General features: G+C 39.2%; 1 protein-coding gene across 10 annotated transcripts in view; it reads right to left on the bottom strand.

Moving 5' to 3' along the window:
• tox3 (TOX high mobility group box family member 3) overlaps window positions 1-24,435 on the bottom strand; it is a 75,296-nt gene that overhangs the window by 40,625 nt on the left and 10,236 nt on the right. For 3 of the 10 annotated variants that reach the window (XM_085908191.1, XM_085908183.1, XM_085908188.1), the window contains exon 2: window positions 16,043-16,105. The exons of 2 other annotated variants lie outside the window; for them this stretch is intronic. Coding sequence is in view for 6 of the 8 variants with exons in the window: in XM_085908183.1 (XP_085764309.1) it covers window position 16,043 (1 nt within the window). In the remaining 2 variants the exon portion in view is untranslated. Of the gene's footprint in view, window positions 1-7,571; window positions 7,603-15,937; window positions 16,106-24,435 lie in introns of those variants that run through there. 5 more of the 10 variants (XM_085908186.1, XM_085908180.1, XM_085908181.1 and 2 more) reach the window with 5 other exon arrangements.

The raw sequence follows: 24,435 nt of genomic DNA, 5'->3' as shown, positions 1-24,435 counted from the left end.
CAGGGCTCCACAATGTACCACAAAATCTGTGAAAAAAAATTAAAATACAGTGTGGTGTTTTTTAAAAGCAGTTCTCACTACTACTAACTCTTACAAAATCAATAGGATATAATTTCTTTCGGAAATAAATTATCGTAGCACACCACAGTAAGATTAGAGCGGAAGCTAGAACTACCGCATCAACCTCTTAAACGTCTGACTACATTTCAGGCTCAGGCTCTCACTTTTCCCCAAGAGATGATAGTATGTCATCTAAATTATTTTCATTTCAAGTTATTTTAAGGTCAAGTTACTTCATATTGTGAATTGAATCGTTCAATACGGCTGAGCGTCGACAAATAGGAGCCTCGACCCCTTTGCCGTCTCTCTCCGAAAGCTGTCATTTCCATTAGTGTAGAGCCGCCAGTGCCCTGACAAACTCTCAACTCGCTTCGATTGGACTTTGTCCTTTAAGTCTTCATGAATGACACAATTGGCTTTTCTGTGCTGGTAAAAGCAATCGTACACTGTACACAGCAGTTTAGCAGTGAAGTTTCTCTTTCGTCATCTTTCGTAATACAATAGGTCTTGCATCACCGCCGTTATCTTAGCCTTTCATGTTCAGAGCATTGAAGACGCAATGCCGTGTTCTGGGTCTAAACTAACAGCATGCCAGTTGTATAACATGCAGTTGCAGAAAAGAGAGAAGTGAAGGGGGGAAAAATGGCAGTGAAATTGAACAAAGCTGAAGAGCAGGAGGATGAAATGTTCTCACAGACAATCCATTTACTCCCCACAACACACCTTGGAGATATTGAGAACGATAACAATGCAGCCATTGCAGTTTGCCGTACTGCTACACGGCACATAATTGCCCCGCTCTTGTTATATTTTCTATCCGGGCAACATCAATCTCTGTTGCAGCTCTTGTCAGAGCTGTCGGGGAGGCTCACGGAGTGAACTCAGATCTCCTGTGTTGGGCTTTAGGGAAAGTGTCAGAGTGAGGATGAAGCGCCATGCAAGCGGCTCAGCTTAAATACTTGCTCGTCCTCTTTACATGACATGTCACCGTGCGCTGACAATAAAGTGCATGATAAATATATCAATTTAGTTGTTGGGAGTTCAGCACACCCCTCACATTCCCATTCATCCATTTTCTATGGTGAGTAACTAAATCCTTTCTCCGGTTGACTTTTGGGAAGATGGAGGGAGCCAGCAACCTGTCAGTCACATCTGAGGTTCATCATCACGATTTGACTTATTCAAACCGCTTCCCTGCAATTCAGTTTAAGAAATGCCAAGATGGCGCCAAAGCACTTTTTTTGTTTGAATATAAAACTAATTTGAAATCATTTGGGCAAGGCATGCATTAAAAGGATGAGCATTATTTAAGGAAATGAAGTTTTTCTATTTCCCAGTCATACTTTGCTTTTGTACTTGCACGAGAGTAATTTCACACTCGGCGGTTGCTGCATTTACATAAGCAAACGCACATCTGAATACTTTTTCCATATGTGCATATTTGCATGTGCGTCTCACCTAATAAAGCGCAACCTCCAGAGTGAGCATACTCTCATAACTGTTTGCAAACACCTCCCTGAAGTTTTTTTTTTTTTTTTGCCTCAAGAAAAGATGGTTTGAGGGCGAGCGAGGCAATATTTCAGTGGGCCAAAGAGGTGCAGGCAATCTGCCTTTGGAGTGGAAAAGGCAGCAGTGTTTTATAATGGAAAAAATTCAATGTGACATGTAGAGAATGAATTGCTCAGTCAAGCAGAAATATCCCTTGTTCTAATGGCTTGGGACACTCACTGGCATGTACTCTCCTCCTCCTCTTCCTCGATCTACCCATTCCCCCCACCCTTCTCTCTATCTCTCTCTCCCCTTTTCAGCAGCACAATCACAACACACTGTCGTCTGCATTGGATAAGAACATAAACAGTCCAACTGCAGATACGTATAGAGAGACGCCGAGGGACCAGGGAATGTATCTGTTGAAAACATGCTCAGATGTGAACCTTGATAGCACATAAGCAGTGACAAAGTGCTGATACAAAGTACAAGTCCAAAGTACAAAGTGGATTATTACCTCAAATAGTGGTGCAGTCCACTTTAGATGAATAAACTCCTCCCTCAAATAGACAGGTAGTAACCATATAGACACATATTTGTTTTTATGGAGACAAACAGTTCATTGCTCATTAGAGCTCTGTCACGAGCCAAAACAGCGGGACCTACAGCGATATATAAACACCTAAAGTACTAAATCCACTCAACTTGTATAATGGGATGCAAATTGTTATTGATGATAATATAGGATGATAGTTTGAACTGAAAAAAAGTGTGTATTTTTACAAATATATAATACTATATAGTAATATAAATATATATGACAATAAAAATTAACCATATATTTTTCGCAAAATAATTAATGTTTTGGTGTATTTAAAGCGATAGAAAATAGATAGATTTTTTGTGTGTATTTTTACAAATATATCGTGATATAAATAAATATGACAATAAAATTTAACTTTTTTTTTTTCACAAAATAGTATCAAGGCATAATCTGTTCATTCGTTTTTATTTATTTATTCTTTTAAAAAAACTTCATTAGCATTGAACAATGTCTTTAGGAGACGTGATCAATTGCATTAAAATGATCCTCCATGATGCAGAATACAACTGAATGGCACCAAAAGACCAAAACTAACTCAATGGAGATGCTGTGGCATGACCTCACGAGAGCAATTCACACCAGACATCCATAATATGGCTTGACTGAAGCTGTTTTCTCATTTTTTTCATGTTGCTTGTATGAAGCATTCAAACTTTGTCATGTTGTCATATTATCTGTCAAGTGCTTTGCATCAACACAAACGTATTTTCTCAGGGTCAGGCCTATCCACTACATATTCCCCCCCGCCCCGCTCGATCCACCGCCGCGATTTCGTCGGCATTCTTGACTTTGGAGTGTTTACACTCTACGATTGGCACTTTAGATATTCCGCAGAGCATGTCTTTCCTTACATGAAATATGATTTCTTGGAGAAGTGTGAGCCCGGACGGTAGGAAGATTGCTTTCCATTATCCGAGTGTGAAAATGATAAATTGGTGCTGGTAATATTTCAGATGTCGCTCTTGCCACACACACGCACACAAACACACACAGACACACTCCCATTGTGTCTGTCTGAAGATTCTCACCTTTTTGATCAGAGTCTGTTTCACAAAAGCCGACATGTCACACAATTTGCGGATATGATACAAACATTCTTTACACCCCTCCACCCCCACCGGTGCAATTTAGCCAGTCATTATTGTGCAGACAGGAAATCACTCCTGAGAATGAAATATCGCAACCATGAAGGTATCTGCTGATAAACAGGTGACAAATTACGTTACTTATTAACCCGACAAGCATGCCTGTCATTTTCAAGGCACAATGTTTTCCATGTTCTTGTCCATTATTCCTTAAAAGTCAAACACCGCAGCAATGCAAAGTTTCTCGGAAATGATGATTCGCCTTTCGTCCCACACCTGAACATACTCAACTCACCACCCTAATGAGAAAAAATACGCTCAAGAAAATGAATGGATAAGAGTCAGTCTTTATCAATGTTTGCGTCACGGCGCACAACATTAACTTGAATGTTTAGCTAGTGAACAAGTTGAGGTTGATCATTAACACCAAGGAGGAAGTGTGTATTTGTTAAACCAAAGGAGATCGGGTCTGTTCCAGCCAAACAAACAAACCGCTCGTTTTGCAATACTTCACGTCCCGAGCAGTATCGGTGCGAAAAAGAAAACCCAATGTGGGGTTTCAAGCATGCAGAGAGTTTTGGGAACAGTAAGAAAAGAAAAGTCAAATGTCCCTTTCTGCCATTGTGTGTGTTTAACCGATCTTGACAGCCAGTCGTCAAGGGTGGAACGCATCTATGAAGTGAAGCAGGGAAATCTTTGAGGTGTTTGGTTGGTCCCCCTAATCCCCCCACCCTATTCTAATAAGAACCACGCCTCGATACCACACTGCTGCTTTCATTTTAGCTGGTCATTTGTCATGTGATTAGCACTGGAAGAAAAGAAAAAAATCTGAATTTAAGCGAAATAACAGCATGCTGAATGACCTGGATGTTAGCTAGGAGGGGGGGGGAGAACGGGGAAGATTTGGGGGACTAGACCCCCTCTTCCTTAGAGTAACCTTGCCCACCAGGACCCAGACAATGGATTTCGTCAGCCCTGATGCGGCTTGACAAGTGAATGACATACTGAATGGTTGCCATAGGAACAAATGTGTTGAATTTAATGTATGCATATTCTGTTTTTGATCCCCTTCCACCACCCGCCCCCTTCGCTGACTAATGTTGTGCTGACTCTTCACAGGGAGCCCCTTCTTACCTCAGCCTGGTCTGAGTGGACTGGCTCAACAGTAAGTATCAGCGTAGTGCTGCTAATTATTTATTACAAATAATATATCTGTGTTATCTGTTCATTCTACCAGAAGTGGATGAGTTCCAGAAAATGACAATTAGTATTCCAGTTGACTCACACAATTCTGTCTGCGCCAAATTTTAATTAGCTTCAAACTTCACTCTTACTTATATTAATGAATACTTAATAAATTGTTCCCTCCCCAAAGAATGTCCTTGAAAGTGTTTTAATTATCTGTTTTTTTTATTTTATTTTTATATTTCGCAAGTTAGAAATGAGCTGAGATGAATTGAAGCGCCTGTGAGTTTTTTCCATTAATCACAGAAATCATTTGTAATTGGTTCTTTGTCTTAAATGAGCTTGTGAAATGAAATTGCTGTCTTCCTTTGGTAAAATAATGAAAATAAGAAATATATCCGAATGTGGTAATATTTTGCTACTAATCAAGTTGTAATATTCTAAAAATGATCCCTTTAAATTTACGAGGCGAGCGAATGTAATTTATGGAATTTCACTGAAAAATAAAACGCAGCAAGAATAAATTCACAGTTTACTGCAAGATAATGTGCAGTGATTTTATAAAGTATATCAAGTCACAGTAAAGATTGTCATAACAATTTAAAAAGTCAAAAAGTTCAGGAACCCAAACAAACTTTTTCATCTTACAAAACCTGAAAGGTTTTCTGTTATGCAGAGCTCCCCTAATTGAAAATTATTCCACTGATTTCCTCAATTCTTTAATAGAACATTTGTATAAAAGAGTGGAAGGGATTTCTAATTAGCTGAACTTAAATGAGCCATTTTCCCTTCCCTCCCTCCCTCTCTCTCATCCCTGTTGCCATGAGATGAAAAGCACATATTGAAGCTGTCTTCCTGTGCAGGTTTATTTAGCTTAAACAAATCCCAAAACCCCAAAGGAGAACTTGATCTTGAAGTTTGTTTGAATGAACGTATTTGCAGGAAATGAGCAAAAAAAAAAAAAGTTTGGCCTTCGTGTGTGGTAAAAGCTTGACACTTGTCGAACCCCCCCCCCCCCCCAAAAAAAGTTTTGTGCTATGAGTGCATAGAGCATTGGAGAGACTGGAGGATAAGTGCTGGCCTTTTTGGAGAGGGGAGGGGGAGGGGGAGGGGGGCGTATTCATTTTCCAATTCTCTGGTGTGGGAGTGGCGCCCCAAATGCTCACAGCCAGTGTTGGGCCTAATCAGGCATTAATAGGAGGTGTGGGTTGTCGCTTCATGGCAGAAAGCGCCGGAGTAAGCAAAGCACAATGGAGACGAGTACAAAAGACGGAGGTGGTGGCGTCATTCACAACTGTACGCTCAGCACTTACTTCAAAAAGCAACAGTACAATGTTGTTGTTTTTTAATATATAATAATATATTATAATAATAATAATAATAATAATAATAATAATAATAATAATAATAATAAAACAGAAGCCCCACAAAGATTTATGAAAAAAAAATTTATGGAATTTGAATATTGGATGTTTCTGCCTGACAGCAATATGCATCACTGCAAAAAAAAAACTAAAATTGTCAACATCCTGCATAAATAGAACATGGGAACTGCATCTTTTGTTACAATAACAAACAACCCGCCATTGCTTTCCATGTCACGGTCACATGCTTCCATAATGACTTGTGTATGTATGCCTCCGACGACATGCTCTTTAAAACGCAGCCAGACTCGCATTTAGCGATCCCATCTTAAAATCCATTAGGCGCATGCAAAACGAATCTGATGGGAAAACTAAGTGACAGAAAGTGGGGGTGAAAACATATGCATTGTACAAAGAATAAAAGAAGGTTAACCTAGGTATAGAGTGAGCGATTATAAAGGATAGACCTAGTAGGGTTGGGGGTGGGGGTGGAGGGGTTGTAGTAATATCCATTAGATTTATTGTGCCGCAATTCCCAGTCCCTGCAGTCGTGCCCGAGGGTGACTATATTACATTTCATCACACTTTCATTTTCTCCCGCAGATGAGAAATGGGACTTGTGTTGTGTTGTAATGTTGCATGTATGTGCTAAATCTCGCCGCTAATAAAATCAAACACAACTCCTGGCACTCTTTGACCACAAAATGAAACACCATCTGTTATGGCATCGAGAGCGCCTTATGAGGACATAAAGACCTAGCACACAAGATGAATAAAAAAGAAAAGAAAGAAAATGAGTGTAATAATGAATACGCTTGATAATGAGAGTTGATGGCGAGTGTTGTGTGAATAAAAGACCAATGACAAAAAAAAAGGATGCATAAGGACTGATTTTTAAATTCAAATTACTTCACTTGGGCCACACACGGGGGACATATCCTTGAAAAAGAGCACATGGTATGCACAGTCTTTATATAAACACTAGACTAGTGTGAGGATTTAATGGCCGCCCTAACTATACGGTCATCATTATCATCATCATTGAATTGAAATGTATAGCAGCTTGCTGCCAGTTGCTCATAATGCAGCTCATTAGTAGGTAGAAAAGCGACATGGTCACCCACCTCACATTGATATCGTGTGTCAGTATCAAATGGCCATGGGCAACAGGTGGGGTGAGGAGATATTATAGTCATGGCTGTGCAACTAATAATACCGACGCCGTTGGCGTATCGTTTACCAAGAAACAAAATGGACAATTGCGGTAATCCTGGGAACCTTGTTATTGTTGCATGAATGCTAAAGAGCATGTTGGGCGAGAAAACATTGCCGGCGTTTCCGATGATGAAATGTTCTTCTTGTCTCAGAACATCCGGGCTCCTATTTTTTTCCTCACATATAAATTTGCAATTAAAATTAAATTATTTTTCACTCTTTCTCTCTCATTTAACATTCCACCCCAAATAGTTTTACATTCCCAAATTTGAGTTTCTTTAATTCATCATATTTCACCTTCAGATTGTTGAACACACTCAAATAGAAGAATCTTACTTTTTGACAGAATCGTATATATTCTTAAGAACATTTTCCAAAATGTTCCAAATTCTGTTATGTTGATTTGTTTTCCAAAATTTGAGCATTTGTAAGCAATTTCTACAAAAATGACTACTATTAATACTGCTACTACTACTTGCTGTTGCTTCTTTGCATCTACACTACAGATTAACTGTAGAACAAAAAACACTTACATGCAGTGGAAAGGAATATATTTTTTTTCACCCTCACCTTCCGACAGTCTCCTGACAGTCGTTAAATAAGTTGCGCTCTTGTTTTAATTGTCAATAGTGAAGCAATCTGTTCATAATTACAAACGTTTGCTTGTGGCAATTACAAAGGAGTGGCTGCGAGTGCTTTCATTTGCCTTCCCCCCTAATCTTGTCTGTAATTAGAGCACACACAAGCAGCGAGACCACTCGCAGGCAAACAAGACTGGAGCGAAATTCCCATTAGGACAAAGTGCTGAGTGCCTGCAGCAAACGCGCACACGCATGCACGCGCACGCACGCACACACGCCACTGCCTTCAGCGCGCAACATTTCGTACAGCGCATTCTAATCCATTTGTTTAGCTTTACAGCATGGCAGGATCTCATTTCAACCTCCCTGCAAAAACAAAGTGAACCGAAATAGAAAACATGTTTCACAATATGACAGCAAGATGAACGACCGAGCATGTGCGTTTCATACTGTACTGTACATTTTTTTTTTATAGCAACCCAAAGATTGCGGTAAATTCAAAATTGTTGTATGTATGTATCCCATGGGACACTTTCTGAATTTTGATTGTGTTCCAGTACATTAAGTAATCAACTTTTACCATTACTGCTATGTGGATTGAACAGTTAATCAACAGGAATCCAAAATAACAGGCGAACAGAGTATCAAAACAAACAAAGACTTGGACAGCAGACAAGATGTGATGCAGACAATTAAATAACAAGGACTAAAAAAAAGCAGGGAACTAAATATAAACCAACTAACAAGACAACAGGGAACACCTGGACAAGACGCAAATGGTAGGAGGAGGCTGATTGGGTAACACAAAGGAAAAGGCAAATGAGCACAGGTGCACACGGCATTAACCACAGGGACGTAAGAAAACAAACTTCTAATATTCTTCAGAAAATGCTTATAAAGAGTCATTATATGTTCCATCAGGGGGATGGGTGGAGATATTTAAAAAAGTGGAAAATACCCAATGATTTGGCCAATCATTTTTCAGGGGTGGCCAGTGCTCCTGTGGCCAGTGCTCCTGTGGCCACCCTGTCGCTCCGCCAGTGGCCAACGCTTGCATGAACAGTTACTAACAAGATGGCCACAAATTCACATTTGTTTTACTATTTTGACTCTTTTAAGAAAAGGAGAGAATTGTATCATTCTATTAACATACGTGAGATACGATTACCTTTTTTCTTGCACTGGCAATAACCATAGCTGCTACATCATTCACCATCACTGTCTGTTGAAGACCCCCCCCCCCTCCCCCTCGCTCTCTCTCAGACCATAGCTATTAATTCTCCTCAGAGTCGGCTTGATGGAAGGCTAACAACATTTTATATTGTTGATACACTTCTGACTCAAGCTGCATGTTCTCAATTACAGATGAGAGATAGTCTGTAACCTGGTTACAAATGGGCTTCACTCTGCCTAGATGATGTCAGGCACCTTTATCAAAGTGGCGTGGAAAGAGCAGAAAGGAGAAGCTCCTCTTTCAGGAAATACTGATTCTCTCGGCTCTCTCTAAATTCACACAGCTTCTTCTCCCTCCAGTCTAGTCAATTAAAGAAGCAATGAGTAATTTGCCTCTGGAGAGATGTTGTTTGGATGTGTTTGCACGAAACATCTTTTCCAATCTTCTGCTTTGTGAGGCACGAGGGCTTATGGGAGTGTTTTGGTAAAAATTTGTTTACACGTGTGATGTTTTGAAGAAATGACAGCTTCAAAATTGGAAGGGGAGTCGATAACGTAAACAACACGAACTTGGATTGGCCATTCCCTAAGAAATTGAGCCAGAGTGCTAAGAGATGCTGTAAATAGGCAAACATAAAAATAAAAGGAATTAATTCAGGACTATAATCGAATAAATCTTTTTGGTCCGGTTTTCAAAAGAGGTTGTCCTTAGCCAGACCTTGGCAAACATGGCCATGAACGGCACTTGCAGCCTGTATGAAGTTAAATGTGCTTAAAAGTCTGTGGATTGTGAAACATTTCTATTTCACTAATGGATGGCTGTTTTTAAAACATTTTTTTTTACGTTTTAGCTCCTACACCAGTAGTAAAAAAATCAAAACAAAACAACTATAATAAAAATTCCCAAACTATTATAACCCTGTGACATGACTATCGATTGACTTAACAAGCAATGATCGGTACAGCTAGAGTCCTATACACAAACTTTCCGCATGATGAAGCACTTTATATGAAAACATAGTATATCGAACGTATACTGCGGCTCTGTGGTCTGAATTCAAATGAACGCTGTGTGTTACATAATGAATGAGCACTTCACTCTGGGAATAAAGATTACTAGGCTGATTCCCCTTTACATCATTCTTTTTCAAGTTCTTGGGCACAACTAAAGCACAACTTTAGCTTTGCGTCATCCCGAGCGACAAATGGCTGAGGTTTTACTTACAATATGATATTGAAGATGGTGTGGTCGGTTTGAGTGTCTTAACTTAGCACTGAGGGGTCAACAAACAAACACACCGAGCTTAGAAAGTGCTGAATGATTTATGACTCCTACCCGTAATGCTAAACATACACAGCACGCTTACACATCTGCAACCAGCACCAAACATTTTGATATCAAGGTTGGGTTTGAAATAAGTTCCTTTTTAATTTAGCTATCGAGAAGGGAAGAACAGCTTGCACTATTTGTAATCAGAGGAACGCAGGTGGAGAAGGTCAAAACCTTCAAAGTCTTCATCGCTATGTTGTGTTTTTACTGTGCTTATTAGAAATAAACATCTTTGGTCACAAAGCCAACACCCTCAGAATAAAACATTCACACCATCAATAAAAAACATTCATCACGACAGGAATCTAATAACAGCATGTCCCACACCAACATAGCGTCATGATTACAGGCGGCAGCTGTTGGTGACGAGAGTGTCTAAATCAGTCTTCTTATTACATTTGTCTCCCTTTCACAACCTAATTACTCTCCCCATCATGAATATGATTATGATGCTATTAAATTCTCTTGATTGTACATCACCATGGATCGCAGAAATTGATGAAATCTTTTATGCACCATTTCTCACTTTGCATCTCAACTTGACTCAAGTGATGACTACAAGATATTATGACTATATGAATAAATTCATGCTGAGGCTTTAAGCCGCAATTAATAGTAGAGTGAACCCTGATCGTTACTGGTATAGTGATACAGTGGCAGAATACTGCAGATTCTCATTTGCCATTTTTTCCCCCCGTGGAAACGACCCTCTGCCGTTCTATGAGGAAAAACCTATTCGCATTTTTTTGTGTTCCTCCTCTGTAGCAGCTCAAAATATCCACAAGGAATCACAGTAGCACGGACTTCCTATGTTAGCATCTCATGCTAGCCGATAGCTATCTGTTTAAGCTACATAATACTACAGCAAATATCACCAAAACTGGCAACAATAACACGTAGTAAATATTAACTAAAACAATGCAACAAAAAATGAACATAACTAGTAGTATATAGAATTGGTACTAAAAAAATCTTTCCAGTCATTTTTGGCAAAGACTGAATAGCAAATAATAGTATACTCAGTGAGCATGTTCGTTATTTCCGCATGTACACGTAGCTATCTTTATTCCGCTACGAGTGGCCTCGTTCCGTCCTTGGTGCCGCATCGAAAAAGCTCCCAGAGTGATGTCAAATGGGACCCAATGATGAAAGTATGCTTTGTCTTTTCATCCCTCAGCATGAAAATACAATACGTCTCTTTGTGAGAGCTTACAATCACGAAGAAAAAAAGATGAGTGAATTACGGTCAGGCGGATATGATTTATTAACTGCATTATGCACTGTTGCTATTGAATTCAGAATTGATTAATACTGATCATATGAAACTTGCAAGCAGTTGAAGATTTACAGTTTTTGAAGAGGAATTAACTCATCATCTGGTTAAGATAGGCATGTGCACCCAATTTCAAGTCATTTGGTGACACTGGTGACTTTTTTCTGAGAATCTTTGTAATTATAACTAAACAGTTGTTGGAATGTTCCATCCACAGGCAAAAAAAATGTTTTGTATGCCTAATTTTGGGTCATTTAGGCCTATTCTTTGGTAAAGGTCTGCCAAAATACAAATGCTAGAATTCGCGGAAAATGGCTGCTTCAAACAAAAATGGATGACTTCATGTTACATTTTAGGGCACTGGTCTTCCAGATGTTTTCATGAATTCTGTTATGATAGATATGTCCAACAAATGTATCTGTTAATTGATGAAACTCGTGTAGATTTTTTTTCTCAGCAGATCGTGTTTGAGACCACCAAAATGTTAATTTTCATTCAAATGCACACTGTTCTCAAGAATGATGACCCTCCCCCTAAAAAATTCTGAATTATTTATTAAACACATTTATAATCATCAGAGTAATTTAAATTCCATTCAGGCCCTGATCATTTTGGTAATTACCAACGCTGTTAATTTCCATCAGAATGTGGCCTAACCCTGACATCAGGTGCTGGTCTAATATATTTGTCAAGCACCTCACACAGACAAACAGAACAATTGACTGTCATTACACACGCTCCTTTCAGGCAGCAGTTAATTGGAATATTGCATGAATCCATCAAATGCTTTGATTCCCATGCCGTCTAATCTCTGTCCAGTGAGTGTATCAGTTTAACCCGATGACCGGCCCAATCTCAGGCACCTTTTTTTTTTCATTCCTGTGATCAGAGGGGGACAATATCAAGGAAGCCAAGGCCCATTAATCTCCGACAGAAGTGCTGGGGAAATGAGTTCAGAGCTGAAAAAAGGCATTTGCTCTAACGTCGCCCGAACAAAGCAGCAGTGAGGTGTTGAAAGTCACTTTATTACATCACTTAGCCCCCTGATAAGCAGCTGATACTTGTGATAACTCCATTTTTTTTTTTTTACCGAGACAAGACAAAGTATGTTACTTAATCACACGACTCATCAGTCAACATCCGCTAACCTATATTGTCCATTAATGATTCATTAACAAGATGGTGGCTCCAACGCTAATGGATCACCACGATCAGATTATTTCAATATCCTTCATAACCGGGTAGAATTCAAGTAAAAAAGAAAAATTGAAGGTGGTAAAAAAGTTGAGGTGGTAACAATACGCAATGAAAAGTAAAAGTAAAGCATCCCCTCGTGTGCTATCAATGTCATTCTTTTAGAAAGGGTTACTCCAAGTGCGCTACTAGAAAGCCAGTAAGCATCCACTCTGATTGACAGACGTATCTGCCGCTACGTTCAATTCATTGGACTTTTCAAAGAGCCACTTAAGTGTAGAAACGATAGCGACGCCTGAGGAGAGCAACTTTGACTGCATACAAACTAGCAGTGCGCCACTACCCGATTTTCTGCTCCCAAACTGAATAGCCCTTTGCCAGGATATTATGCTTATAGTTATTGTACTTGCGAACAATATAGGAAAACCTCAGTCGTCTGAGCCCTCAACGGATGTGTTGGGCACTGAGTTGGCCGCCCGAGGTTTAAGCTTAGTGGTCAGGACACTGCTTCCAGGCCTGGCAAGCCACACCCACTAAGAATGTTGACTGCCACAATCTCAGCTAGCTTCGAACCCCTATGATTAAAGAATCGCCTTTGATTACAGTCACACATGATCATTTTAAGAACTTTAAAAAAAAAAAAGATAAAAGCTCATTTTTGGTTTGAATGCATGCAAATGTGCAGCAAGGTGTGGCTGCTAGAAGTAGCTATGCTAACATCTGGCATGCTAGCAACTGGCGTGGCCCTATTGTGCTTTGATGGGCAGAGGCAAAATTACAAACGTACAGATTTATATGTGTAGTAATAGTTGCTGTGCTAACATGATAGTGAGTCCTTTTGAATAATTTGTTCATCCACCAGCACTGTCAGTTCTTATTGTCTTGCAGCAAGTAAATAAAGGAGAGCTTACATGCAATCAATCTTTCCAGGGGATTTGAAATCACAATATTGAGCACAAGTGTCAGCTGTGTCATTAGCGTGATTCATTTCTGCCGTTTTACATTTGCAATTTTCCCACAAGAACATCGATTCCCTTTGTCTCTGTTCGTCTATGTGTGTGCACATGCGTGTGTGTGTGTGTGTGTGTGTGTGTGTGTGTGTGTGTGTGCACCTTATAATGCGCACAAGCCACATCCCGAGTGGCTTGCTCGCATATGAGTCTGACACAATTCCGTACCTATTTTCTTCCATAATTTGAATTTGTGAAAATGTATTAATTTTTTTCTGGATATGAGTAGTCCCAGTAAATAAATTGCCCGCCTATTATTATTACCCACAATGCCCTGTCAGGTCCATACATCATCTCAGCACATCATAATTAATTGCACACTGAACTATTCTGTTCAATTAACCATGAGGGAATAGATGGATGGAGGGTGGTGGGAAGGTGGGGGGACTTATACATGTGTGCGTGTGTGTTGAGACCTTATTACCTCTGCCAATGAGGTCATGTTGTTAGTGCAATTTTGCCACTAAAAGAGCAGAAGCTGTACAGTAGTTCAATTGTGTCATTTTCATGATATAAAAGCCACAACATGTAATTATGTGACCGTTAAAATGGCTTCAAACTGCTCTGGGTTGTACAAGAGCTTTTATAAGGGACACTAGTAGATAAATACGTATCTAATCGGCCATCCGTCCACCCGTCCGTCCAGCCCTCCATCAATTATAATTAGTAACCCATAATACCAGCCAGGACATTTCTCGTGTTGTATAAGAACTTGAGTCAACAAGCTCCCATTTGTTGGATTTTAGTATTTGTCATGTAAACCAGCTGTGACTTAACATCATGAATCATCCGTTGCTGTAACTGTTACCATAACAACCAAGTCTAACCTTATCCGGTAGGCTCGCTGCCCAAACGTACTTGCACAATGAGGTCAGATCGGACACGATACCTGTATCTGAAGCTCAGTTCAACTTCGACTCTTCTTTCCACAATGCTGCTTTGTCACACATGTTTAAGGCAATCAAAATAGAACACATATTTGAAATTGTTTTCAACATAAAAATGACAGCTAGCCAGAGAGCTTGCAAAACTTCATATACTGTGTGTTTCGTTACTTAGTGTAGCGTGGTAATTTTTTTCCCTTTCATTGGAAAACACACAATTTAGTGTAATGACCCCCCCCCCCCCCCCCCCCCCCCACACACACACACAATATAAACAGCACTACCAAATGATGAAGTGTCTTTTAATGAAGTGTAAAGTCAATGCCACTCTGACCATGACCTCGTTGATTTCCATTTGAATCGTTATGATTGCATCACACAGTTTCTTTCTTTTTTCCTTTTTTTTTAAATAATGCTACAAAAAAAATCAAGGTCAGAATACATATGAGCTGAATTTGAAAGTTGTCCTTCCTCCTTTCTTTGACTGGACCGTTCACTTCAATTTACTGTCTCATTATTCCCAGTGAGAGAGTGGAAATTGAAGCCGGAAGCGTTTGTGTTTGAACAAAGGAAAAGAAGCAGATTATGGATGTTACCCCCCAAAAAAAAAAATTCCATTAGACTTCTATTATTCTTGTGTTAATCACACATTCATTCAGTATGCTCATTTCATATTCATGTGGCAACATGTAATATATGTATGTGTTAATCAAACAGCATGTAATTATATCAGAGAGATTGCTAAATCATTATTTTGAAATGACAATATCTGTAAACGGAAACCTACACATCTCCCTTAAATAAAGGCTAATTTTCTCAAAGACCAATGAATATTATTAATGTATGCTGATTCCTCTGGAGAATATTCCATTCAACTGAGGGGGACAAAGTGTCAATTAAATAGGTTTAAGCCTTTTGAAAATAAAAAGTGCACCTTAGCACTGTGACGCATTATCTTAGTGTGGATTTATGATGTTGCTTTAAGGGAAGCAAAGTCATCTCAAGAGAAAAGACTCCAGGACCCTCTTTGCATAAATATTATCTTTTGAAAAAATATTCAGAGATACTGTCAGGAGCAATTATTCTTTTCTTTTTGGGGAGGGGGGGGGAGTGCTCATTAAACATTTACCAAATGTGATTGAGCCCATAATGTAACATATGGGATCTTGTAGCTCTGTTTTGGATCATCCATATATTGTGAGCAGAGGCTTTATTTATTTGTTTATTTATGTATTTATGTATGTATTTATTTATGTATTTATTTTTTGGTTTTTTATTCCCACATACTGTTTTTAATTTTACAATTTTATACAACTATTTGGAAGTCATTGTGTGAAATAATAACAGAAGTCTGGGTGGAAATGGTCGCGATATCCATCTGATGTCAAACACCTGCAGCCAACAAGTCACATCATTGTAGTTATCAGTATTGCTCTGCGCCTACGGCGAGATCTTTGCAATCATTTTGGCTGCATTTTCACATTTACTCACTCACTCTGGAGAGGTGCTGTAAAATCTTCCGTCTTCCATGAAAATATCATCTGCAGTATATTAACGCGGACGGACACGGGCACTCGGACACACTGTGATGCTTACTGAGGTTGCTTTAAAGATCCCCTGAAGCGCAAATCAGAGCTGAGGTCATAAGCTGGGCTTGTGCTGGAAAAAAAAAAAGAAAAGAAATATGAGAGAGTGAGCTGTCGGCCAAAACTGAGCTCAATTTCATCTCATAAGTGTCAAAGCAATAGTAGAATTACTGGAGGAGCCGATAATGAAATATACTTGGATGTGATGAAAATATTACGCTCCATAAAGCACAACTATTTGTACCACCTTAAATCAGCCCTGTGACAAAAGCTTGGATGTAAACCTTTGAGAAAATATGTTTCTCATAATTCTATTTTATTAAATATTGATCTCAAGTCGGACACCAATATTTTGAACCGCTATCACATTTGTGTTTATTTATTTAGGTAAAATAATCGAGGTAGTATAGAAAGCAAAATTGGTTGAAAATTATGGAAGTTTTGTGCCGTTCAGTTTTAAACACAATATATTTTTACAGAAAATTTAAAATTGCCGTGTTGTGACTGCTAGTGTCACACAGCAGCAGCTTCCCACAAAGCTAAATCATTCATCAATGTTTACGTATCGTTCAGTGCAGCAAATGCTGCTCAGCGTCATGCTTGACACGCCTGACATTGTCACCCCATCGCTACGCTAGGCCCAACTTCACAGATCCATCAATAATGAAAAGCTACAAAGCGAAGTCTAAGGACCTCTTGATGCATAGCCGCTGGACAACATATGTCACCGTGCCTTAGCAGCAAACCTTCCATCTATTTGTTGTCCGCTAAGATAGAAAAAACATTGTGCAATGATTACTCAGGGGCGACTAATAGTCAGCTACTCGGCTCGACCACTTTCACCTGACGCGTCCAATAAATTTCCACACGGAAGTCATCGTGATGAATCTCGAGAACGTCTTCTGAGTCGATGCGTTAGTGCTACACAAACAATCAACAAATGAAGGTCGACAGGATCTGTACCGCCCGAGGGTCACATTTCAATTCTTTCACAAGACAAGTATTGCACAATACAATTTTCTCAAATATTGTATTCATCCATTATGTCTCGATACTGCATCATATATTTTTTTTGTTTTTGCAGTACATTAGTATACAAGTACTTGTTATTTGTGGGTTTGTAACTTCAAATTATCGTAAAATTAATGCAAATTCGTGTTTGCGAGTTTGTGACGTTTCACATTATCTTAGATATACGTTGGTAATAAACTAGTCAACTCTTGCAAGCCTAGACTTGTTAGGACACTTTAAAAATATATATAAATGATAATTAAATATATTATATATAATTATGTATAACTAATAATTAATATAAATTGTTATGTTTGTCACATTTTACAACAGCTAAAAGAGCATTTTTCTTCAAATTATTGGGAAAACTGCCAGAAAAAAAGTGAGAACAAGCTCTGAGGAATAATTAAAATGGGCGTATTTTAAAGAAGTTTGATTCTGTTCAAAGCATGTTTGAAATGTAAAGCTAGAAAATAAAAACTTGTATGAAGTCTTCTCTATACTCCAGATTTTCAGGTGAGCTTTTAGTTTCCGTTGTTGTATAAGGTAAAATATCCCCCGCCTATTCCAGTGGAAAAATTCCCAACATCCATGCCTTAAGGGCAGGTATTAACTCATTAGTTTAAGGCTTCGTAATCATTCGAGTTGCGAGACCACTGCTACTGACAAGGACACCACGTGTGGAAATCACTCCATAAAGCAAAAGTAATGCTCAATAAAACTCAAGAGCGACGGTGTAAAACCGAACTAGCTGCGCGGTAAACTCTGTAGCCTTGCGGCACGACATTAGCACAAGACTTCAATCGCTCATTTTCAAATGAGAAGTGAATTCAACTAGACTGCTTGGGAAAGAGGCTTTAAAGGATTCAGAGTAATAGGAAAAAAAAACATCAGTCTTCATGGGAGGACCAGCAAATTGATGAGGCGAAGGGAAAGGTAATTTCGATATGCTTCCTTGAGACAGGAACAAAAGTGTCTTGAAGTTATAGCTCGTCATCTCCCGTTGTACACTCCAACTTAACACTTAAGATAAATTCCACGGGAACGTGGAATTAATCTTCCGAGACCATCGTAGTTCTTGTTTTGCTTGACAACAAATGAGGAATGGTTGCACCGTATATCTTTTTCTTGGAATATAGCTGTAGTCTCATCAATTTTCTATCCTGCTTATCGTCACTGTTTCCAGCACACTGAAAATGAATCGTCATTCATTCGATTAAGCGGTGTGTATAAACAATAAGACTGCAAATATGAATGGCAGTTCAAAGCTAAGCCAATCCAGTGTCAAAATAATGATATACAAGTACCATGTCAATTTTGAGCAGGCACGTGGTCACTATGGCAACGTGTCACATGGTTCAGTTTCCATCTTGTTTTCCTCATCTATTTTGCCATAAAAATGCCATAAGGCCTTGTCAAGCATCGCCATAATTTACCACCTAACCATGTCAGTGTTTCATGTTCTTCCTTCGAGAAAAGAATAAAAAAAGACTTTTACAGCGGCGGTGGCTAGTGAATGCAGTCAGAGACTTCGAACGACACAGTCTATGAAAAGCTCTACATCCCAAAAATGAGATTGATCCTCACAATAATTTATGTGCACAACTCTACTCATGCTTACTTCATACACTGAAAAGATTAGAAACATTGTTTCAATATTTTTTATTTTATGCAGCCATTTCCGCCTCATATGAGCTCCTAAAGAGAAAATATTGTCACCTTACACAAAAACTATGAACAAAAGCTAATGTGCATGCCCACTTCATATTCTGAAAATATTACAATCATCCCTCCAATATGTTGGATTTTGTAGATGTTCCCACGCCGTGCCTTGGTATCGAATAGAACATCTTGCAACATTAACAGCTGAAGTTGTCCAACAACAAACTAGTTGGCACAGCAAAAGCAAGAAAGTCGTCACAGTGCACCTTGTTCACCTCTGGATTTACTTCAACACGACCTTATCAAAGTGTACATCTGTTTACCAATTCTTGCAGGAGACATGAGGGAGATGGCAGGCTCCATTTTTTCTCCCCCTCTATATTACTTGAGGCATGTCAGCAGAGAAGAAACATAGCGGGAGCATATATAAATTGAACGTGTGTATACTGCTCGCTGAATGATTTATTTGCACTGGCTGCTTTGAAGGAGAGAGAGCGAGAGAGAGAGAGAGCACAGTGTCCCCTCACAAGTGAAACAACAACAACAGTCCAAGTGGCTTTTCATGGAGACTTTAGATGCACCACTGCTTCGATTGCACTTTTCCATCCCTCCTCTGCTGGGACGTAACACATAGCACCGTCATTTGTGGCAATATAAGCCCTCCCTTCAAAATTAATAAATAAATATACATACATTCACACATATGAACATACACACACATGTTCAGCATAGACTGCACAAAGTACTTAAATAAGAGTTGGGAGAAAGGAAATTAAGTCCTTGAGGCGCAGTCACGAAATAAAAAATTAACTCCCATTAAAGTAGCCGAACATCCAAAAAGAATGTAACCTTGAGACAAAGCATTTTTGTGTGTTTTTCAACAAATCTAATTTAGACCATCATCCAGGGTGACCTCTACATGCAACATCTCTGCCAATCCATTAGGTCAAAATCACTTGGACCCACTCTGCTGAATCAAAATTGAATTTTCTCCCCTCTCATACTCTTTATATCAGCAACAATGCCTCGCCATTATCCCCACAAGGTCATCTGGGTCATGTAGGCCTTGCAATGATTCACTACACACTATGAGCAGATTGAAATATTGACAAAAAGATAAACACTACATATTACTAGGACTCATGTTTGTGGCACATGCTAATCTGATCTTTTCCATTTTTCGTTCCAACGGATATTTGGCTGAATAAACACTTTAGCAGAAAAATAAGTCTTATAGAAATTTGGGAAAAAGTTAACAACACAATTTTTATGCCACATGTAGTGCAAGTTAGCATTTTAGCAAGCTGGATAACGACAAAAAACGTGTTAAAATTGGGCTTGAAACAGACTTAGTCAGGTCGTGTTTAATCTGACACTGAATATTAGCATAATAAGTGTTAGCATGTTAGCAATCTACATAAAGTACGGATGCCGCCATTTTAACATTTGGCCCGTGCAAATTGCTAGCATGCTACGCATAATGTGTCTCAGATTAGACTGGAGTGGTTCCACCGAACTACGATATGTTAACAAAATAAGTCTAAAGAAGTCATAAGAATCTTTCAAAACATAATGTTGTCATGTTATAGATTTAAGCAATCTGTTTATAACCAAAGACTTGATCCAAAATGACGCTTTATGGTCGGAGAAATCTGCTCAGCACAAATGAAGCAGCTGTGTTGTGTTAGTGCGTAGGCTGATGTGCAGAACAATGAAGTGGATGCGATGTGGTATCGACTGAATAATGAGCTTCACAGAACAACTCCCTGGCTCCTTCTTTCTCACAAAGACCCCCGCTGCCCCCCCCTCCTACTTTTTCCTTTGATGCAGCTGATACATGCATAAGCAACACTTTCACAGGGTGCCAAGTAGAACAGCGACAAGAAGCTGATTACTTTCCACACTATTCCCACCCCAACCCGCACACAAATTACAAATACAGTAGAGTCTCGTTAGAAAAGCTTGCAAGCTGTGACCCTACTTTCTTTTTCTCTCTTATTTTTCTTTCCACGTTGATCATTCGAATGTTTTAAAGACGTTAACCTTTCCGCTGCGGTGGATGGAAGAGACGAAATAGAAAGGGCGCTCTTTTTCTTTCTAATGGCTGCCAAAACCACACGGAGGGGGGGGGGTTATGATTCACGTCGAGCAGAGCAAGATGTTGCAGAACTACCGCAGCCTTGACTAAGAGTCCCAGCGCTATAATTAGATTGCTCGCTTCTCAACAAAAGGTGAATCAATGTCTTGAACATTTTTCTTGGACTCGGTCAAAATGAGTGCCGTAAATAGGCCACTTGTGTTATTGTTCTGCAACACTTGCATTGTGTGGAGTGTTTATCTGTACTTGCGGTGAGCTCATCCAAGGACATAGCTCATGCCTGGCCGGAGCAAAATCTAGCCTTGTTTCAATCAAGACAACGGTAAATTGCAAGACTAACAATTTGCTTGGTTTTAGCATTAGCAAATGCTAGCATTCAACATTTTTTAATTGACAAATGATGCCTTGCTTGAACAGCTTCCGTGCTCGTCCCGGCACTCTGTCTTCCCTGACGCTGCGGCCAGAGTGCCCTCCAGCACCCCTAGTGGTTGGTCTTCTGAATAACCAATGGCACATGCCAATAATGCCCAGAGTTTTCGAACAACTACTACATAGTGTTGCTGAGCACATTTCGAACAGGTTTGTAATTGCCTGTAGATGCCACAAGATGGTGGCAAAGGAACACATTTGTTTCTTTGAAACTACGCAACTCAGCTAAGCAGAATACTTTGTATGCTAACACGTAGCGTAGCATGTCAGTAGCTCTCATATCTCAAGACATACTGAAAACCAAAACTTAATGAGATAATCCAAAATGTAATCATGATGCTGGTTTAAAAGACCCCCCTTAATAAAACACACAACCCCCAACACCAGACTCACAGACCCAAAGCAATCCATCATTGTACCATTTAACACAGTTTTTTATTTAACATCGATTTCCCTCTGGTGTTTTTGAATAATACTTTATACATCCATTAAGAAGAATACTATAAATGCTGCAAATGAGATATTGATACAGAGCGGCTGAATAATTTATATGGACACAATTCAGCTTGTTCGCACTCATAGATGTCTCGATATTAACACAACGTTAGATGTGAGCACAGCAATGGCCGGGGTTAGTGGCAGGCAATAAATGCAACGACCATTTTAATCAATCATGCCGTTTTTAATGCGCTTTTTTTTTTGTCCGTGTTACAGAGACTTCACCCTTTACACAAGAATTATCACATGCTTTACTAAGCACCGAGTTTTTGCAAAAGACTATAATCATTTATTTCTGCCTTGGCAATGGTGGGAAAGAACTAAGTCATAAAAATACATTACTATCTTTTCTGTGCTATTCTAGCGAGACCAAATGCCTGGTAGATGTCATAGTTAAATTAATATAATGATAATTTAGCATTTTTATCCACTGTACTTATATTAAAAAAAATCTATGGGTAGAAAAAAATCATTTCACTTATGTATCTTCAGAGCACTATTCTTCTATTTCTACATTTTAAATATTTCTGCTCAATTACACATTGTAGGTACTTTTACCATCCCTCCTAAGAATCAATGAATCACCACCGGCAGGGGGAGCATATTTCACTCTCCCTAAGCATGACAGCCTAGAGAAACCTTAATGATTTGCTCTCTCGAGCTGGCATCATTTTAATCATGGATTTTCCCTTACACGCAATCGATCTGGCCAGAGAGTTGTGGCAATACCAAGCTGTCCGTTCATTATTAGATATGTGTTAAAATTGGATGATTAATTTCCTGGAAAGAATCCGTTAAGGTATCTCGTTTTTTATTGCCGCTTAAATGAGGACTTTTACTCTTTGCGTATACTGGCAGAGAGATGTGCTTTTTTTTTTTTTTTAATGTAGGCTTGAGAAATGGAGCAATTTGCCATTGATTGTAAGAGTTCTCGAAAGATTTTTTGATAAAAGATGGTCTTTGTAAAAGAGAGTTAAAAATGAGGTTTAACAATGCAGTCCTGTATGTCATCGTTCTTCACGTCTGTGTCGCTGCTTTACGACGTGTGTTTAAAAGCATATAAATTGTTTAACGCCTCATCTTCTCTACGTGTGCATACAGTGCTTAACACATTTAGTAGAACGCCTGTCATATCAAAAGAAGATCCACTGCTATCGTGTGGACACTTTCAATTTCAGGGAGGCTCAACGATTTACTATTTCGAGCAGGAATGAGCAATTTCAAACTGACTCCACTCTTCAGATTGTTTTTTTCCGCCCTCTTATCCATAAGACCACAGTCAGCATATCACGCATGGCCTCGCAAGACCTCAGTTAAGCGATGATTAAATTTGTTTTTGTTTTTTCTCTTGACCTTTTTTGTCTCGTCTTTAATTATAATGAAAAACCATATAGGGAAAGCGGCTACAAAACGAGAATAAATAAGCACCAGCAAGAGCAACTGATGCCGACTCAGGGTTCGCTTCCCATTATGAAACAGTCAAAAGAGGAATTAATCCGTCAACTGCGCTGAAATGTAGACCAATTTAAAAACGGCTACATTCGCTAAATTGTTAACTGACCATTTCGAAGCCTATTAACACGTGGGAGGGGTTTTAACGGATTGACAGATCATCATAGTTCAATTCCTCCCATACCAGAACTAATTCACTAAGTATCAGATTCAATCTTTAAAATGAAAATACAATCAAATGTCAGTCATTGCATGTTGTCCCAGCCATTGGTTGGTGTTATAATTAGCTTTTTGGTCATGTGCTTATTTCTCCACGCAGTCATCAGTCCATCTCATCTTTTTAAATCACTTTGCTAGCGCTGAACAGGCTTTTATTCAATCAACTAAACCGTCAAAGCAAGACAGAATTGATCATTGTGTCTTTGCAACAGTAAGTTGTCATTGCCGCAAAGTGGCCATCTTGTGCGCAAACTAGAACTATGAATGTCTTAAAATGAAAGAGACGTGAGTACTAGTGCTATTTATTCATCACAATATAGCCTGTGTATAAATGATAGACTTCTACAAATCATCTGAAATCTGAGTGACTCGACCCCCCCCTTTTGAAAAAAAAACCAGCAAAGTAGCAAGATGTGTTTCTCAAGGGCCGTTAAGCTTCAGCACGTCTGACCAAATATTTATCTCACTGTGTCACCGAGACATAGATTGCATTTTTATGTAGCTCCATCCACGGCTGGCTCGGCACTAAAACGCTATTCGGAAGTGAGAAAACCTTACTCTGCTCCATTTACTGCTTACTTGAGATTTCTCTCCATTCTCTCGTCTTGGTACGAGTCCCCCCTGACTCCCGTCCGCGCTGCATTCTTTTATCTGCAAATTCATTATCATCAATAAGTCAAGTATTTTCTATCTTTCATCAGCATATCGTGTTGTTCCCCAACAATCTTTTGTTTTCAGTGTAAACCAATTTATTTACCCATCCGCCCCTCCCTTGTACTACAGATAGTATTAAACAATGCCCTAAGAGTAAAGGCTGTCTGAATGGGAATGATTTATTACGACGAGAGGAGTCTGCGCATAGCTTTGCACAGCTCCACCGTGTAAAATCAGCCCATTTATATTCTATATTGCCGGGCCCTTCTCACTTAATATTCCAGTTGGCGTTGGTATGCCTCGTGTCGGTCTCACCCACAATAAAGCCAGTGCCTTTGAGAAAGTCTACAAACACTATTAAGTGTGTTAGAGGGTGTCTG

Source organism: Syngnathus leptorhynchus, chromosome 3 (genome assembly GCF_054491065.1).
Source record: "Syngnathus leptorhynchus isolate UIUO chromosome 3, UIUO_Slep, whole genome shotgun sequence".
Lineage (NCBI taxonomy): Eukaryota > Metazoa > Chordata > Actinopteri > Syngnathiformes > Syngnathidae > Syngnathus > Syngnathus leptorhynchus.
The sequence above is the reverse complement of the archived record's forward strand: the minus strand, read 5'-3'. Positions and strand labels throughout refer to the sequence as shown.